This window comes from Oenanthe melanoleuca, chromosome 1A (assembly GCF_029582105.1).
Source record: "Oenanthe melanoleuca isolate GR-GAL-2019-014 chromosome 1A, OMel1.0, whole genome shotgun sequence".
NCBI classification, from domain to species: domain Eukaryota; kingdom Metazoa; phylum Chordata; class Aves; order Passeriformes; family Muscicapidae; genus Oenanthe; species Oenanthe melanoleuca.
In genome coordinates this window covers 49805248-49822245 of record NC_079334.1, presented here as the reverse complement: position 1 = coordinate 49822245, position 16998 = coordinate 49805248, and the positions used below count along the sequence as shown (strand labels likewise).

The following is a 16998-nucleotide window of genomic DNA, read 5'->3' as shown; positions in this document are numbered from 1 at the left end:
TTTAGCAACTAGTCCTTGCCTAAATGTTATTAATAACTTCCTAGTATGTCTTCCCTGTATATTTTCAGTTGACATTATTGAAATAACAGTCTCAGTGGAGAGCAGGGACACAATCTGATATTTCTTATTTATGAAGATAGTTGTGACTTGCTTGCTACTTTATAGCAAAATAAAAATCTCTAGAGCAATTTAATTAGTCTGAGGTTTTGAGTAAAAATACTCATTAATCAGTCAAATATTTCAGTGTTGGTTTTTAATTTTTTTGCACAATCCAGAGTGATGTTTTCTTGAGAGGGTTCAAAATGGTCAGTGATTATTTTGCATTGTCAGGGCGTGAAGTGGCTCTTGTCAGAAGATTCTGTGGTTCCTTTAGATCTGGCCCAATGCTGCACCAATACATTCTCTGTCTGACACTAATAATAGGATCATATAGCTTTAAGCTGATGCCCACTGGAAGCATGGAAAGTTGGGCTGCTGTACTTTATCTACATGAGTCTTTATTCACTATATAGATATGCCCTGAGGTATAAGATGCTGCTCCTTCTTACACATATTAAGGCTTAAGGTTGAGGCTTTGCACTGTGTTCCCACGGAAGGTGGGTACCACTGGACTGGTACCTAATTTAATCTTGTTGGTTTATAATCAGAAGTTAATCATTTCCATTGCCATTATTGCGTTATGTGAGTATTAAAACACTGATGAATGAAATGAGTTTTCAGTATGTTCATAAATCATTTATTACAGAGAAAGTTGTTTTAGCTAAGCACGGTGTTGCTCGGGGCATATAGTTTGAAATGTCTGTATATGAGAACTTTATGAGTTCTGAAAACTGTCCAAGAAAATGCTGTGGGTTTTGCTTGGTACAGGAGACAGGATTTTTTCTGCTAGAAGATCTGTTGGAAGTGTTCAAAACTATATTCTAGCTCTCCTTTCCCTATAGTTTAAGAGTCTTGAAATATTTTAAATTTGTAACAAAGATTATATTTTCCTCCCTCCCTTCCCTTAATCTCAAGGATATCTCAAGTACTTAACCTCAAGATTTAAAAGAAAACAGAAGTAGGTAGACGAAAAAAGGACCTTTGTCTTTGTAGCGTCCAGTTACAGAGATTATGTGCTTGATCATTAAAGTTTTAGGACATTACAATGTGACACCTGCTGCTTCCCCAGCCCTCTGTTTTCCTTGTGTTTTCCATAAAGCAGGGGATGAATGAAGAAGAATCCGTGCTGCTGGTTAACAGTGTCATAGAATGAATGTCCTATTTTCCTGGAGGAATCTCCATCTAGCATTTTGTCACAGATAGATGCAGTATATTTGTGTGTTTTATCCTATCTAGACATGCATGTAGATTGTAACTGTTAATTTTTATGAAATATTTCTTAGAATTAAAAAATAAAGTATAGCAATTTTGGAAAAGATGCTTCTAAGAATCTTGACTACTTCCAGGTCAACAGTTCTACATGCCCAAAATGAAGATTAAGAATCAAATCAGATTCTTAAAGTGTTATTTTTATTTTCAATTTTTATTTGAACTTGAGCCAAGTTCATCAAGCAGCCCAGAATTTATTTAAAATTACGTAGCTGAAAGAGCAAACTCTAATTTAAACTATACCATTTGGTCAACTTGAATTGCAATAGTCAATTTTTAGCAAGTAATACCAAACCAACTTTACAGTGCAAAGCAAACCCGTCACAGAATGTTGTGGTATCCATTTGTGAGGAGGCAGACTCAGTTAAACCTGCAGTAGTTTTTCCTTCAGAATACTGTGTTCCATTTTGGTTTTCTTTCTGAATCAAAATGTTGAGGATTTATTTAAATTTTGCAGAACAGAATAAAAACTGTTGCAGAGGTAAAGATAGGAATTTCATTTCTGGATCCCTAGAGATTAGAATAATGTTTTCCCTTCTGTTCACAGTGGTTTATATGCAGCTCTTTTTAATTTTTTCTTAAAGTATAGAAAATAAATAAAAGATTAAAAGATATTGAAAGGAATTAATAAAAATAATAAATGGTTTTATAAATAGTTAATAGATATCTCAAGACAGTTACTTTGATCTACAGTTTACAAATGACGGCATTGAAACATCTGTTTAGCCAGATGCTTCTGTTAGTTACCAAATTGTATCTCTAAAGCATATCACCATATTAAAAATAATAAGCTCTAGTAAAACAATTTGGTTCTTTGTTTTGGTCTTCTGAAATATATGTTTCTATGTGTGTGTGTGTGTATATATATATATATATATATATCCATACATATATATTTACACACACATAGGATTGTGTGTACATTTGTATTATGTTTTCCTGTCTTGTTGAAATATAAATAGTAAATTGGCTGCATCAACTTCTTGCTTTTAGTTCAGGCACTTATGTATTGAATGGCCTCAGTATTTCTTGAAAACAGTATTAAATGTTTCATTTGGTTTTGAAGAGAGAATAATTTGCTATGGTAATCTCTGTCTTTTCTATGTGTACTGAAATAAAAGAAGCAGAAGGCAGTCTTTAATTAGAGTCCCTGACTGCTAACAACATTGCCCAAAACCTTTTTATCTCTTGGAAAGGGGAAGTTACTTGTTTAGGGTAGTGGGTTTTCCACTAAGTGTTATTGAGGAATAAATCTGTGATTGCCCAAAAGGGGATGTGTAATTAGATCGATGCTTTCCACCTTAACAATTTATACAAGCATATTTGTCAGGAACTGCTGAAGTCCTCAGTAAAACTACAATATATGTTTAATCAGTAAATACTAAACAACTTGTTGGTCCTACAATATCAATAACTACTAATCAGGAAAGCTTTTTTAGCAATTGTGTTTTTCTTAGGATGACTGAAAAATGAGTTTGTACGCGAAGCTGTGGGGTTTGGGGGTTTTGTGTTTTTTATCTATCTGTACACACTGTGGAGAAATGCAGGCTTTCTGCTTATACTAATAACCAGCATGACAGAGATCTCCATAAGAGTGGAAATGCTGTGGCATTATGAAAAGAAAGTTGTAACCTGAAGAATGAACCTAGACTGTCATGACAGTGGAGGCAACTTCAGATTTTCAGTCACTGTTATAGGGCTGCAAGAGATTTCCTATTTCAAACTATTTAAAGGACCTAGAAGCTTGACAGTCAGCATTCTTTCTCCATGCAGGCAATGTAGCCTTCTACTGATTACCAAATAGTTGTTGATTTTTTTATTAAATGAAATAAAGAACTCATTAACAAGTTATAGCAATTGTCTTTTTAAAGAAAAATAAGGACTAATCTGAAAGAATGTAAAAAGCCTGTAAGACACATGTAGACCATTTTTTTCATGACACCAATTCTGGGGTGTTACAAGCATCCTTACAGGTAGCTGGCCATGGCAAGTGGTTCCTGACATGATGTTAAGCCTAAGTGAGAATATCTCTTCATAATAGTTAAATATTTTTTTTAAAAAACTAGGTGCAGTTTGAAGTTCTATGTACTGTCAGCCAAAATTCAGAGCTTTTACTGAGACAATCTGGTAAGAAAGTAAAAAGCTTTCTTCTGTAGCACATAAATTTGCTGAACTGTGCATCCATTTTGTCGTATTTTTAAGACAGGTTATTGCAAGTAATATCTACCTGTGGTAAAAATTCTCTTTTAAAGAAAATAATGGATTTTTTTAATCAGTGAATTTCTCTAGTAAGGGAAAATTGACTTCAATATGTAAACTTCAATTATTTATTAGCTTGGTAATGAAGGGATTTTGCTTTGTTGGAAAGTATATTGAGAAAAATAAGTGTGGCCAATGACATTATATTGTTTTGTTTAACTCTGGGATATTATTTAAATTAATCTGTTCTGTGTAGAGTTTGACTCATTGTTTTTTTCAGAAAAGTGAATTTATTCACTGCTCTATACAGTTGCTGTAGGAAACAGAAAGCAATTTTCACATTTCATCTGGAAAAGACAGGTGGCTTTTTGTTTTTAACCTTCAAAAAGGACTTTGCTGAATGAGGATTTCACTAAAAAAATCAGTATTTATGCTTTGTTTTCAAAGACCTCTATTGTAATTAGGTTTATAGAAGTGATGTTTTGAAGTGATAGTAAGGAATGGAATACTAAAGTCACAGAGAACCTCTATTATGTAGAAAGTGTTCCCTGGATATGTAAAGCAAGTGTACTATTTTATACTACTTTCACTAGGATGATTACCAATCTTATGTGATTATGCTAATTACACTGAAAATTGAGGCAGTATGTTAACTTCTACCATTAAATAGGCAGCTGCACATGTATGAAACTGACTAAGTTGTATAATCATAGCATCAAAGAATAACCACAGTTTTAAATGTGGAATGTTTTTTGCTATTTCCTCTTGATTCTGATGTTGGATTATATCAGTGCAGTGTAGCATGTTATTCTGCATCCCCAAAGGATTGTAAATCTGTGAACCATATGGGTTTTTCTTCTTAATTGCTCATTTTGCTCATATTTGCAACAGATCTTTTAAGTTAACCTCTAGAATTCATACCCAAAGCAGTACATCAGTCTTTGGATTACAGTAATAAATACTTGCAGTTTTGTCAGCTAGATAAAATATACTGGAGTTTATTCTTGACGCTCCTAGCATAGAATGTCAAAATAGACTCTATTGTGGACCTTGTGCCTTTGGTGGGAGTGGGAAAAAGAGTGATCTCAGCAGCTTCTGAATGCAAAAGATAATAATTTATCATTATTGAATCTGTGTAAAAATCTTGGGAAGAAAGAAGAGTACTAGTTTTGTAGAAATGCAGAAGTTTTTTGTATCTGTCGGAAAAGTTTTATTTCTCAGTAAGCCTTCAGTGGATTTCTTTTACCACTTCATTCACTCAAATCATTAGGGAATTTAAACTTTTAAGTTTGAATGGTAGCAAAATCTAAGGGCATATATGCTGGAAATGGAAGAATATTTCTTTTGAAGCATATATTTTAATCCAGTCTTGTATACCTGTCTTCATGTTTAGGGAATCTCTCAGAGAGTTTACATATTGCAATTGTCTTTATGACCACCTTCCAGTAGCTTTTTTATATAAGGCAAATTTGTCAGTTTTACTAGACTGGTGGCATTCTCTTTCAAAGCTGTCTAGCAACGACTTATGTGTCTGCATCTTTATAATCTGCATGATGGGGATTTTATTGACTTTTAAAACTATGACATCTTTGTTCAGTTCCTAGCTATATAAACTGGCATAGTTTCATTATCACTAGCTGCCTCATAGAATTACAGCTGAGGGAAGTTGGAGGTTTTTTATAATTTAAATTTTTTTTTCTTCTGTTTGGGTTTTTAAGAGATAAGAAGATGTCTGTCAGAGCAAAACAGATTTGATTTGGGGAATTTAATTCATTGCCAGTTAATATAAATATCAAATAATTTATTCAGATATTGAGAAACAAAGAAATATTTGAACACATAGGGAGAATACCTTTCCTCTACCTTTTGCAGGCTCAGCTTCACTCCAGGCACCCCTCCTTCTAGTCTCTGTTCCTCTGGCTGTGGTTACAGCTGTCTCTAGGAGGGACATTAGGAGGTACAGGAGATCAGGGTCAGGATGTAGCCTTTCTTTCTGCTGCTACTTGGTTTCTCAGGTAGATTACCAGCTGCCATGTTGTGAAAGAGCAAATGTACTTTTACTCTGTTTCACGTGGAAATTACAGGTTCTTTTATGTCATCCACAAATACTGCTCTATTCTGGACTGGTCTTCATTGTCATCTTTGTATCTTGTTTTGATTTTACTTTTTAGATCAGGACTAGAAGGGAAATTCTATGAAGTTTAATTTCAGAACGGCATATTTCATATTTTTACGCTACTTTCTAACTACTACTGTGTGACTATTCTTGTGGTGTATATATCTATCTTGCATATTTTGTTGAAGTGAAGGATATGTAATTTATGCTTTAATTTGCTTGTAGAACTTGTAGAACTCATTACCTTTTCAGAAAGCTGTGCAAAATAAATCTTAGAAAATGATTTTATAAAATTGTAGATATTCTCCTCATTTTGTATAACAAGTAATTGAAATGTGAAAGAATAGCATGCCTGTTGCAGACAGAAGAAGAAGGTTTGTGTGTTCTTGTGCACAGAGATGTCCTTAATCATGCATTTCATTTTCAGTTATTTGGGTTAATTATCACTGAGATGGGCCATGCTTCAGTTATTATGATACTGTAAAAAAATTAACTTTGAAAGTTACACAGATCATAGCAGAAAAAAAAATGGCCCTGTTGGTGTTCCTCCTAGATTTAGTATCTGGGTATTAATAACTCCATAATGCCTGTTACTCATCCAGACACTTTTATATTTTACAGATTATTGCTCAGTTGTGACACTCATGGACCCATCAAACGTGAAGTTAACGTGCAGTCTTTTTAGTGGAAACTTAGATTCTCTACCAAAAATTTATAAAGTTGGAGATATTGTTCGATTTCATAGAATAAAGGTATGTACTAGGATGTGGGGCGTTTATGTGCTTGTTTTTCTGCAGTGAGAGGACTTTAGGAATAATTTAGTTCTACACATACAGAAGTGAACTCTTGGAGGCATGGGATAAAGCAGCTGATTGTTTAAACAGCTATGGTTATGGTAAGGATTAAAACTGAAGTAAACTATGATATTTTTTCAACAACAACATTTATTAAAGTACTTGACAAAAAATGATGTGGTACTTCTCTATGGATAGAGTTTAACTGCCATAAATCAGCACAATTTGTTCCTCTTCAAACTGATAGAATTGAGGAGTTACTTTAGGTCGCCTGTTTAGGTCAGCTGGGGAATCACTCCAGTAAAGGGAATCTGTCTGGCTTGTTAGTGTGCAGTGTGTTCCTGCTGCTTCTTCAGTGTTACCCTGCATTACTCGTATTTATCTGTATCAAAGGGCATGCAGGAAACTGTTTACAGCTTTGATACGGCTTCTGCTGGCTGCTTTTCTTACGCCTGCTGCAACTGTATAAGGAAGAGGAGCCACCCTACAAGGACTGAATGGAAGTCTTGTAATGCTGGACCATACTTAAGAGCTGGAGCAAAGGACCAAAGATGTTATTTTACCATTAATTTGCAACATAACCATGCATAATTTTTAATTTACTTTTTGTGTAAAATAATTATAGTAGAAATTAATAAATGTAACAAATGAGGCTAGTGAAAAAAAAAACAACAAAACAAAAAACCTCAGTTTGCATATTTGACCACTCTTGAGAACATTTTAGGAAATTTGAGAGATCTAGGAAATTTAGGATTGTAGAAAAGGATGATAAAATATCTGTAGTATGAAGCATGTACATTTGACATGCTGTAGCAGGAGAACAAAGAAGAAAACCCCATGACAATAAATGTAAAAAGTGGTAAGATTTATCCAGTATTTGATTTTCCTCGTGGAAATTTTTAAGGAAGAAGTTCTTAAGATTCAAAAACAGTCTTAAGTTATTCCTCTATATTATAAATATTTACAAATTATAGAGAAATTAGCTAACTCTTCTGGGTTAGTGTAAGGTTTCTCTAAGGTCATCTGTGTATATAATAAGAGTGGAACTAAATTGTATTCATATTTTGAAGCTTGTGTTGCTGATCAGTACTTGAGATGTGTTATCAATCTTAGAAGTTTGTAAATTTGACTTCAGATGGGAAACTCTCATGCTAAATTTTAATATTTTCTCTGAATCCATCAGGGTGAATGTTACACAGATATATTCATTTCAGAAATTCAGTGGAGATAAAAACTTGTTTATTGTTTCTGAAAACAGTACATATTTTATAAATGTGAAAAAGGAGAAAGGAACTGGTCAGAATAAAATAAGTGGAAAGTTGTATGGCTGTGGAAGGTCAGGATTGGATTCCTAAGTACACATTAGGAAAATAAACAGGAACACCGTCAGGAAATTTATGTATGCACCCTCTTTTATGCAAACATAGTATTGTCTAGCTTCTATTTATTAACTTACTAAGGAAACCTACTGGTATAGCACAGGTAAGGGACCTCACTGTTCTGATTTGGCATTGCTTTTTTCAGATCATCCTAGAATCCTTGTCAGTTGGTACTTTATCATTCTTCAACACGATGGTCAAGTATTTAAAGAGAGGGTCCATCAATTTGCTTCTCATACACACTTTCTGTTTCATCACAGTTGAGTTGAGTTGAGTAGTTTCCAGTCCTAACAGATGTCCAGCTGCTCACAATCTGTCTCTTCAGATGCATGAGCTGAGAGCTGGTTTAATTACTTGCTAAGTGAAAATAATCTAGAGTTACTAAGATGTCTTTTTCTGGATGGGAATGTTCTGATTACCCCAGACTAAGAAACAGGTACTTTGGGAGTTTTCATATCTGATCTGAGCAGGTAAAAATCTGACACAAAAGCCTGGTGCCAACTTCTGGGATGGGGAGAACCTCTTTCTCTTTCAGCCATAAACAGCATAGTAGGTATGACTTCTAATTACTCTTTCTGCAGTTCCTCCTTCACCCTTTCCTGCTTTTGTCTCCAGCCCTTAATCACCTTCACTTAGCTTGCTGAATGGAAAGCAGGCCAGGGTAGCAGAGGCCATAGTTTGTCAAAGCTGTGCTTACCAGTGAGGACAGATAGATATACACAGCCCTTGGAGCGTGTTTTCACATTCATCTGCCCCAGATATGCTTTCCAGGGACTTCCAGGAAGTTGAGATTGATAACAAACACATTTTAAAAATTACTGCTCCCAGTTACACTATTGGCTTCTAATGGATAACTTCTTCTCATAGTAACAGAGGTGTTGGTAAGATCTGGTGGTCAGAGCTAATAAGAATTTACTGAAGAGGATTCTGTTGGAATTACTTTGGGTAGAGGGTAATTTAATTTGCTTAGTATTTGTTACAGAGAAGGAAAATTTTAAGTGTCTCATAATAGAACTGGAAAATTATCACATTTTAGTTACATTTCTGTTAATATTTCTATTAGAATTTCCTTAAATAAACTATGCCACTTTCTCTCAGGAATATTTCTAAACCAGTATCACAGTCCTTGCTGGCTTTTTAAATTATTAAACCAGAAATTATTTCAACTGCCTTAAGTATATAAACCTTTTGCATGCAGATTTTTCCACAAAATACTTGCATCTTCAGCTAAATTGAATTGGTAAATAAAATACAACGTATTGCTCATTTTCTTCTTTAATTTGTGTTTCCATTGCTACGGATGTTTCTGACAATCTTATTTTGCAGGCAGCAATTCAGGAATGCTAGAGAATAAGCTATCATTTATGATCCTAATTTCTAGATATGTTTATCATGTCTTCAAAAAACAAAGTTTTACTTCCGTGTGACTGTCTTTGTTAATTTTCTTTTAGAAGGGGCCTGCAGATAGTTTTGGTAGTTCAGTTTTCTTGTTTTGATATTTAAACATATTCAAAATGTTTTAATTTATACTTCAAATTATTTCTCTATTTCATTAGTATCTCTCTGTTCATATAGCTGGAGGTAAACCAGGATTGCATTATTAAAATATAAGAAAATGTAATCAGCATCCTGTATTATCCAAATTTGTTTAGACTATTTACTTAAGATGAGAAAACATTTACAAAATACAATGAAATATACCAGATGCATTCTGGTGGATTTTTTCCTGACAGGTTACTTTCCTCCATAGAAATATCATCAGTGACAATCATAAAAAAAATAAAATCTTCCTTCTCAGTATAAAAACGTGTATATTAGCTTGGTAAATGTTGTTTCCCTAGGCATTTTTTGATGTTCTAAGATGATCTGTGACTGCAGTGGTTTCATAATAGTCCTTTGCTTCTATAATTTAACAATCAGTTTTGATGGAAAACTGCTGTGTAGATGGTATTATTCCAGCTTTATACACTAGTTGCTATCACACTTTTCCATTTAGTGAGATGAATAACACCATCTTCAGTTAAAAAAAAAGGATGTATTTTACTTTGCTATAAATTTATTTATAAATACTTCAATATTGGCTTCTTTTCAATAACCAAATAACCATATTCAGGATAGTGTTGTACCCCATAGAAATCAATGGAGTTTATTATCCATGCAGTTTGTAAAGGTGACATTTCACCTACTGTTCTTTAGTTTACAAAAGCTATGCCAAGGACTCCTGCAATATGTATAGGAATTTACTTGCTTGCGTAGAACAAGCCGAGTGCAATTTATCTGCTCCGTTTTTGTCCCAGAGGATATTTTTATTTAGAAACCATTATTTATTATTTAAAATTCTCAGGGAGTTTTTAAAGAGATAGCTGTCTGCCCCCCCTTCCTTGTTAACCCCCTGCTTCACCCTCCCCCAGCAATTTTTTAAAAAATATGTCCACGTCTAGAAATTTCTAGCTAGAAATGATGCAGACTCTACTGAAGGGGAATTGTTGCCATATGTAAAAGTCCCAGATTGACTCTTTTATAAGTTTAATTCAATTTCAAAATTGTCTGGAAAATACAACATGTTTACAGTATCAGTGCTTAACTTGATCTGAGATCTTCTTGAGTGCCATAATGAAACAGCATTTGTCCATAGATTTTGTTCATTTTACAATCCAGTGATCCCTCATCACTTTAGCAATGATTTGTTTTTAAAGGACAAGCCCAGAGAATTTCTGTTGTCCATCATCTGTTCTGTGGGTCTGACATAAATAATTTTCCAGCTGTAAAATACTTTGTTCTGTAACCCATTCTACATTTTGTTCTCCTCTTTCTTCTGTTCACTAAATAATATTGTTGAATTCTATTTACATTTGAGAGGACTCAGTGGCTTCTCCACCTGCCTGTGCTTGAGCACATCTGGTTTTTGCTAAAGATCATCGTTAATTTTCTCATCATGACAGTTGCGATTTACCTTCTTATGTATTTTATTTATTTTTTTAAAATTTATTTTTTGGTTGCCTCTTCCAACATTAAGGCTGATTTCCATTCACTTGATGTCAGAAGTACAGTATGTCAGCCTGCTGAATGCTCAAAGCATGACATAAAGGATTTAGGGAAAGAGGAAAATAACTTATGGTGAAATATTGGTGGAATCCCAGGGAGACAAAGTACTTTCTGGTTTTTTGAAAGGCCTGGAGCTTTCACAGAAGAATAGGACAGAATTTTTGCTAAGAAAGAAGTCAAAATATTTTATGATGATTTAAAAGAACTAATGAAGAAATAAATTAATAGATAAATTAGAAATTAAAACTCTTCAAGAAACATTTGACATGTCAAACAAGATGCAAAAAATATTCTTGAACTATATTTTGATACAGGATGAATAGGTAAAAGTAATGAGAGTTTTCATCCCCTCTGGAAGTTACCGGTTTAGAGAAGCTATGGAATATCATGCCAGTGATAGCAACTAAAGTAAATCTGTGTGTTTATCTTAGATAGCATCTTACAGGAGAACATGTTTTTCCAGATCATAGATGATAAGGGGCAAACTGATTATGAAACCATGTATTTTCCTTATTTGTCCTTTGGCTTTCCTTTTATTTTCAGTATTTAAAAGTAAAGGTTAAAAGGTTGAAGCTTTTCAGTGTTTCACTGAAGAACTACATTCTGAATTGATGTATTCCATTGGTCAGGTCTGAAGAATGCTTACGTAAATCAAAGTTTATCTTAGAGATGACCCTAAATGCATCTATGCATTATGTCAGAGTAGCAGGGATTAAAGGAGTTTCTGTCACCAAGATTGAACTGCTTTGCTTATGAATTTCCAAGGTCAATGAATGCCTGATCTGTGTGCTTTTTAAATTTCAACATGTTTATAAAATATAGACCTAAATCATTGGCAGTGTTTTGCTGTTTAGAACTTCTGACACATATTGCATGTTCTGCACTTTTAAATCAGTGGGATTTTCAGCCATTTGAAAATGGAGCCCTGGGAATCCCATACTAGACTGTCTCTATGTTTATATGTGTTATTGCTTACTTGGTAACCTGACATTACTTAAAAAGGGATGTATCAAAACAGACTGTTTCAGATTTCTGGATAATGAGTCATGCAGTGCTTTGATATAGATAAATCTATAATTGCAGGAGGCAGCAAGACTAGACTAGACCCTCGAAGGAATGCTTCAGACTTGAAATAAATACTGTGTTTCATATAGCAGCAGATACACAGCTAAATCAGCAGGATTTGGGAGACCTGCCACGAGGAGGCCATAGACATTGAATAATACTGATAGCTGTATTCATAATTCAAGGAATGAAAGCTCATCACTGTTTGCCTTACAGAAAAAAAATACTTCCTTGAACTGATCTTTTTTTTTTCCTGTTCCATAATATTGGGAAATAGGGCTATTGTGAGGGGCCAGAAACGAGATCCGTAGTAACTTTGCCATTACTCAGCTGTGTAACCCCTAATAGTTAATTGATTTTGTGCCTTAATTTCCATTAGTTTCACATTTATAAGAACAATCCTGATATGTTGCCCACACAAATATTTTGACATGTGCAAATAAAATACTCTGCAAAGATGCTGTAGATATAAATGTTACAGATAGTTATTAGTCTGCCTCTTCAAAAATTTCTTGTATAATATTATATATCTGCTTATACATTTTGTTTTCTTAGTAATGTTAATTTTACCATTTTGTTTTGTTTTTATTTTGACTCTGTTCTCCCAATAGAACCAGGAACAGAAATGATCAATGGTTTATTTTCCGTGTACATGATAAAAGCAGAAATGTATTTGTTTTTCCATGCAGTGCAAACTTTTTTTTTTCTCATTCATATTTTATTACAGATCAGGGAATACAATGGACAGATGCAAGGAATTACCAGTGGGGGATTTGCATCCTTAACATTTGATGGAACTGTAGGAGCTCCAATAGTTCCTCGAACTTCAAGCAGAGAGTACACTTTCATGGATGAAGAACAGAAAACAATAGAAGATTTGCGTACCTGGGCAGCCAGTAATATTTCTGTCTCTGGACCAGCAGCAAAATTGTCTGGTGTTCAGCCAATGCTCTTCTTTGATCTCACTTGCCAGCTGGTAGGAAAAGCAAAAGTGGATGGATCTTCTTTTCTTCTAAAGGTAGACTTACTTTTTAAAAATAATTTGTTAGATTTATTAAGACATTGTGATATACTTTTCAACAAAACAGACATATTAATTTAAATAATACTATGTAGATAAATATTTTTAGTGTAAGCAAATCTGTGATCTTTGGCTATTTTGTTTCTATGAATACAAAATAGAAAGCCCAGTTGTCTTTGAAGTTGATCATCTGATTTGTTTTTTTAGAGAGCTTTGTAGATAAATATCACAAGATTTCTTAACCTTGAAAACTATTGTTAGTTTTAAACTTTAACCTTGTTTTCTAGTTAGTAGCATTTGCTGCTAGTTTTTCTAGATTTGCTGGATATAATTAGTGCAGTAAGTAGCACTGCCTAAAAAAGAATGGATTATGTTATCATGATGGATTTGAGGTAGCTTCTTTTAGTTACACAGAAGCACTTTGGCATCAGTGCTCACTGAAAATTAAAAATGCAGAGTGCCATAGAACAGGAGAGCAGATTCTAAAGGTGGTCCTTAATATTAGCTAAATAAAAAGGTTGTCTCCATAATATTCCTGGTTTTAGTTCAGATGTATTAGTCTGGTGTTCCAAACTCCTCTCTATTTATTTTTTCACTTGATTGTTAAAACATGAGTAATGATCAAGCTGTTACTTTCCAGTTTATGTCTTCATAAAATTATATATTGGTCCTGCTGTGTTAAACTGTATTGTTACAATATTTTTAGAAATAGCACTTGGCATTATTCCTTCACTGAAGCAGCTAAGATTTTTTCATACAGAACAATGCATTACTACTCAGAAATAAACCTTAAGTGCATGCAACATATTCTGCAACTGCTAAAAATATTTCTATTTAATTATGCCTTGTGAAATAGATGTCAAATGAGACCAGTAAATTTTCATGACTTTGTGGACTGTAATTAAGTTTTTCATTAATAAATGTATCTTCAGCATTGAAGGACCTTTTGGAAGGAGAGAGACAAGTGCTTTCTTAAGTTATTATTTCTTTCCACACTTCTCTGTGTTGTAAGACCTGAAGTCGATTTTGTCACTTTTGTGTAGTAAAGATGATGACTTGGGGAAATCTTAGGGTAGACTTAGGAAGGTAAAAGTTTGAGGTCAAATAATGGTATATCAATTATTAATTAGAAATTATTCTGTCATTTATGCCTTTCATAAGAGTTTTATTATTATTCTTCCTTTCTGTCTCAGTTAAACTGTGTACATTAAGGTAAGTTGTACAATGAGCATATTCTGCTGAAGATAGAAACAGGAATTTTGTCTCTCCCATTTCAGTGTTTTCCAACCATGGTGATCAAACATTATCACTAACTTTTCTTTAGCTCTAGTCTGTTCATGACTAGTAATAGAATAATTTATTGTTTCTTATTCAGACTTATTTTAACCAGTTTTGTGTTTTATTCCAATATTCATTCTTGAAACCAAGACAGTTTGAAACCAAGATGTTTTTGTGTTTTGTGTAAAGTAGAGCTGCCAAGCTCCTGAGGTAGAGAGCTTTTATATATTTTCATATTTGTGCAAGAAAAAAACCCAAACCAAACTGCTTTTAAAAGATCTGGGTTTTTTTTAAAGAAACTTCACTAGCTTATAAATTCCTCTAAATGGTGCCAGCCCTATTAGTTCCTCTGGTGAAGGACAGTTTAAAGCTAAGTCACCATCCTTTTATCTGAAGAGGGAGCATGCAGGTTATTTTAATCCATTTATCAGATCATCTCTCCAGTGTAGATTTACCAAAGTGTCCCAAGTAAAGCCAATTGGAAAATAATTGAAAACTTGACAAACTTAAGATTCTTTACTTTGTCAAAATGATTAATTTGTATTACATATGTGCTAAATCTGTTTTCAGGCTGAGTTCTGGAAAAGATGTGATAATTCAAGCAATAGACAACCTCTCAGGGGTGGTTTTAAGTATTTCATGGTGCAGGATCAGAAGATAACAGGCTTTTTTTAATCTGTGGCAGCATATACCATCTCATTATCTGGGTCCTTCAAAATATACTCTTATTTGGCAACATAATTTGATATGGATCATTTTCTCTGCGTACAGTTTTCCCTTTTATCTCCTGATTTTGGATGTGTATTCTGTGAGTTATTCTTAGTGCATTTATACATGGCTTTGCTGATCCTTCGATCTTCTCATGTGGGTCTGCTGATCCAAAGCAGTTAAGCATAAGGGGTAGAAATCCTTTAAAAATTAGGCTTTGGTGTCTTTTTTTCTCGCCCTCTGCAGTGCCTAACTCATCAGACAAAGCAGTGGTATCACAAACAAAGTTTGTGGTATCACAAACTGTCTGAAAATTGGAAAATATGTTCTTCTGTTGAACCTATATGTCTGAAATCCTATGAAAAGCAGCATTTCAGAAGTATAGTCCAAATGCTTCTAGATTTTTGTTTCACTATGCCAGTATATCAAACTATTATTTTTGAGTCTTTGAGAAGAGTACATCTTCAGAAAGTCAGGAAACTGTAGTTTACAGAATAATGTTTGGATTAAGAAGTGTGATTTTGGGTTCAAGGTGTTAAGCCTGTCAGTAAACTTACCCTTTCACAGCACTTTGATAGCTGAAAAATAACTATTTTTATTTCAGTATTTCAGATATATCAGTGCTTGGAATGTATCAAGAATCTAGCTTTAGTAAAAAAAATTTAGAATCCTTGTTAATAAATATAGGTTAACTACTGATGATTTTTCTAATATGTTCTGGATAACTAGCAGGAGATCATCATGTACTAATACAGGAGATCATCAGTAATTAAGTCAATGTATGCTGTGTACTCAGTCTTCACATACTGTAGCTGGAGTGGTTAAAAAACCCCTATGGCAGGATTAAAATATTAAGTACAGACAGTTCTGCATGTGATGAATTCTGATAGTTGTAACAGCTGACCCTAAGATTGTCTCAGCTGGTCAGAGCGTGGTGCTGAGGGCACCAAGGCTGAAGATTCAATCCTCATGTGGACCATTCACTTAAGAGTTAGACTTGATCTTTGTGGGTCCCTTCCAGATCAGAATATTGTCATTCTGTGCTGGATGAACACCTCAGGTTTTGCTAGAGCTGTTCTTTTTCTTTTATTCAAATATTAAACTCCAGGTCTTAGCACTTGCTTTTGTTCTCTGTAGAGGTTATTTTATGCTCTGTAAGGAGTAATAACATAAAAAATCCCATAAGGTCTAATTCAAGTATTTTAAGGACTTTTAGACTGAGACTACAACTAAGATCTCTTATTGTTAATAATTTTTAATAAAACAAAATAATAAAAAAAAGTTATTTAAAGTCTGAATCTGAAGTATTCTTAGCACATTGAAATAGTTCATTTGCTTTGCAGGTTTGGGATGGCACTAAATGTCCCTACCCCACATGGAAGGTGCCTGTGGAAGCAAAAGACCTGGAAGGAGAAAAAGTTCTTCTTCATCAGCTGAGAAATCTAGCAGTGGACATTCTAGTCTATGATAATCATGTACAACTGGCAGAATCACTTCAGGTAATGCACAGTTTGGTATCTCACTCTCTTTTTGTGGCCTGTTTTCTTCTTAAAAGTCACTTCATAGAATGCATCAATTCAGTTCTGCTGTAATTAGTTTCATGTGCCTCTTTATCTTTTGCTGTGTTTCCCATCCTTTTATTTGAATGCAAAACTTCTTCGCGTGTGTTAAACAGGCTCATTATGTGACAATTGCAATGAAAAAATTCTCCCAATTAAGCACTTTCCAGACACTGTAATATAATAGATAATACAGTGAAAATATTGCACTCAGAAAATGCATTCTGTGCTTTAGAATTATTTTAAAATGATACAATGCAGTGTTAAACCTGTAGTCCTGTTAAAGACCCTTAATTCTAAAGTCAATAGTTCTATAAGCTTCTGCAGTTTGCAGTGCAATCTTTGTTTAATAGGTCAGTAATGTTGATTATACTTAGATAGAGAAAACAACAACATAATTAAATATTAGATCTTCAGCAATACTGCCATCTTGCTTCTGAATAGAGGAACTTAGCAAGTCATTTCA

General features: G+C 33.9%; 1 protein-coding gene across 5 annotated transcripts in view; it reads left to right on the top strand.

The window, feature by feature from the left end:
* The window catches only part of POT1 (protection of telomeres 1), a 52296-nt gene that overhangs the window by 14407 nt on the left and 20891 nt on the right, over positions 1–16998 (top strand). For all 5 annotated transcript variants that reach the window (XM_056481781.1, XM_056481785.1, XM_056481782.1 and 2 more), the window contains exons 9-11: positions 6305–6435; positions 12694–12984; positions 16317–16472. In XM_056481781.1, coding sequence (XP_056337756.1) covers positions 6305–6435; positions 12694–12984; positions 16317–16472 — 578 coding nt within the window. The remainder of the gene's footprint in view (positions 1–6304; positions 6436–12693; positions 12985–16316; positions 16473–16998) is intronic.